This window comes from Salvelinus alpinus, chromosome 13, assembly GCF_045679555.1.
Source record: "Salvelinus alpinus chromosome 13, SLU_Salpinus.1, whole genome shotgun sequence".
Taxonomy (NCBI): domain Eukaryota; kingdom Metazoa; phylum Chordata; class Actinopteri; order Salmoniformes; family Salmonidae; genus Salvelinus; species Salvelinus alpinus.
The window spans coordinates 42,824,933-42,827,271 of record NC_092098.1 but is presented as its reverse complement, the minus strand read 5'-3'; the positions used below and the strand labels follow the sequence as shown (position 1 = coordinate 42,827,271).

The 2,339-nt window shown below is 40.7% G+C and overlaps 1 protein-coding gene across 1 annotated transcript; it reads right to left on the bottom strand.

Annotated features, from left to right (window-relative positions):
• Positions 1-1,427, bottom strand: cdkn2aipnl (CDKN2A interacting protein N-terminal like). Its single transcript, XM_071339418.1, has 4 exons — positions 1,325-1,427; positions 627-963; positions 383-485; positions 1-176 (listed from the first exon to the last, which is right to left on the bottom strand). Exons 2-4 carry the CDS (start codon positions 836-838, stop codon positions 168-170), a joined length of 324 nt encoding a protein of 107 aa, XP_071195519.1. The 5' UTR covers positions 839-963; positions 1,325-1,427; the 3' UTR covers positions 1-167.
• Between the last annotated feature and the right edge of the window lie 912 nt (positions 1,428-2,339).

Below are 2,339 nucleotides of genomic sequence, written 5' to 3'. Positions count from 1 at the left end.
TCAGCTAAAATTATTTTAATGTATAAAATGTTTAGCTTGTGTTACATTTGTATGATAAAAAAACAATAAGAAGCTTGCATGTTATTAAAATAACATTTTAAAACCATATGCATCTGAGTAAAGTTGGACAGTAAGGTAATCCATCCATAACGGAGCAGGTCATCCAATCATCGTTTCTGAAGGAGAGGGAGACAAAATGATTATGGTTGTGTGTCCATCCTTACACTGTTACCTTGCCTCCGTTGGTCTGTTTTGGAAGGCATAGCTGGAGACTAGACACCGGCCTAATTGCTTTCACCAGTCTATCTTTTCTAGATTTGTGTTCATGAAAGAAGGCGAGGCAGGAAGAGGAAGCATTATTTTGGTATGAAATATAACCAACCTGATTTTTCATGATCTCATCTCTGGTTTTGAAAACAGGGGCATCATCCACAACAATTCCTTCAGCCATTTCATTCACTTTCTCCAAGAGGTCTGGACTGTATCTGAGAGAACATACAGGAACAGCAGTTAGTCAGCTACCTATATTGCATGCCATACATTTGGTATATTATGTTCAAATGCATTTTAGCTAAATAGCAAGTCAAGAAGTCAATGCACGCGATGTGTATTTATTGTTAACTCACCGACAGCCAAGAAACACGTTGTTGGCCCATACCATGGACAAAGCAAGCAGCTGATCAATGTGTGGGTCTTCAAAGTCGTTTATATTTCTGAATAGGAATGCCCTCCTGGCCTTCCAATGTTTTTCACTTTCTGAGATACCACGATATGTATCTACAAGCTCGGACAAATGCCTGTTTTGTTCAATGAATTCCTCGATATCACCCTCGGCCATTTCGACAAGTACACAAGACTTCCTAACACAAAAATGATTGTACGCAGAAGCAGAAAGGAAGGCAGGAAGCTCTTCCTTCTTCTATGGTATTCTGGCGGTCTGCCATCTACTGGATGGGGTGAAAACTGATAAACGTTTACTCAAAATAATAGGGAGAAGGGAAAGGTGAAAAAAGATATTTCTAACTTTCTAAAGTAAACAAAAACTTTTTGCTGCCATCACAATGATGTATAGCGTCTTATATTTTTTATTAGTTTGTGTAGTTAAATGTATTACTTGCGCAATAAATGCTACAAAGTCCACCTTCTTCACTGTTAAGCCGAAACCACGTCAAAACTTGCGTGCGAGAGTAAAAAGCGTCAATTCACATACACTGCGTAGTATTTGCCAACTTAATTGTCATGAGAATCCATAATAAACAGTTGTATTTGTTATGTTCGCTATGTAGCTCTTGTATATTTTTGTTGTGTGCTCCTTTAGACTCACCTTATCTGTCATATGGGAGCCACTGCATTAAACAGTTACGTTTAAAGGCTCCCGAGTGGCACTACATCTCAGTGCATGATGCGTCACTGCAGGCCCTGGTTCCAATCCAGGCTGCATCACATCCGGCAGTGATTGGGAGTCCCATAGGGTGGCGCACAATTGGCTCAACGTTGTCCGTGTTTGGCCGGGGTAGGCTGTCATTGTAAATAGGAATTTGTTCTTAACTGACATGCCTAGTTAAATAATCAAATGTTAGCTCATGAAGGTGAGGAGAGTTGTAGATACAGCGCATTCGGAAAGTATTCAGACTCCTTCCCTTTATCCACATTTTGTTACGTTCAAGCCTTATTCTAAAATTGATTACATAGTTGTTTACCCTCATCAATCTACACACAATAACCCATAATGACAAAGCAAAAACATGTTTTAAGAAATGTTTGCAAATTTCTACAAAAAAAAATACAGAAATACCTTATTTACATAAGTGATCAGACCCTTTGCTATGAGACACGAAATTGAGCTCAGGTGCATCCTGTTTCCATTGATCACCCTTGAGATGTTTCTACAACTTGATTGGAGTCCACCTGTGGTAAATTAAATTGATTGGACATGATTTGGAAAGGCACACACCTGTTTTTATAAGGTTCCACAGTTGACAGTGCATGTCAGAGCAAAAAACAAGCCATGAGGTCGAAGGAATTGTCCGTAGAGCTCAGAGACAGGATTGTGTTGAGGCACAGATCTGGGGAAGGGTACCAAAAAATGTCTGCAGCATTGAAGGTCCCCAAGAACACAGTGGCTTCCATCATTCTTAAATGGAAGAAGTTTGGAACCAACAAGACTCTTCCTATAGCTGGCTGCCCGGCCAAACTGAGCAATCGGGGAGAAGGGCCTAGGTCAGGGAAGTGACCAAGAACCCGATGGTCACTCTGACAGAGCTCCAGGGTTCCTCTGAGGAGATGAGAATCTTCCAGAAGTACAACCATCTCTGCAGCACTCCACCAATCAGGCCTTT

Bases quoted from the DNA above. Each gene is read 5' to 3' on its own strand.
- cdkn2aipnl (XM_071339418.1), bottom strand. From the start codon at position 838: ATGGCCGAGGGTGATATCGAGGAATTCATTGAACAAAACAGGCATTTG. The intron at 486-626 runs GTGAGTTAACAA...ATGTTCTCTCAG, and splicing joins AACGTGTTTCTTGGCTGTCG to ATACAGTCCAGACCTCTTGG.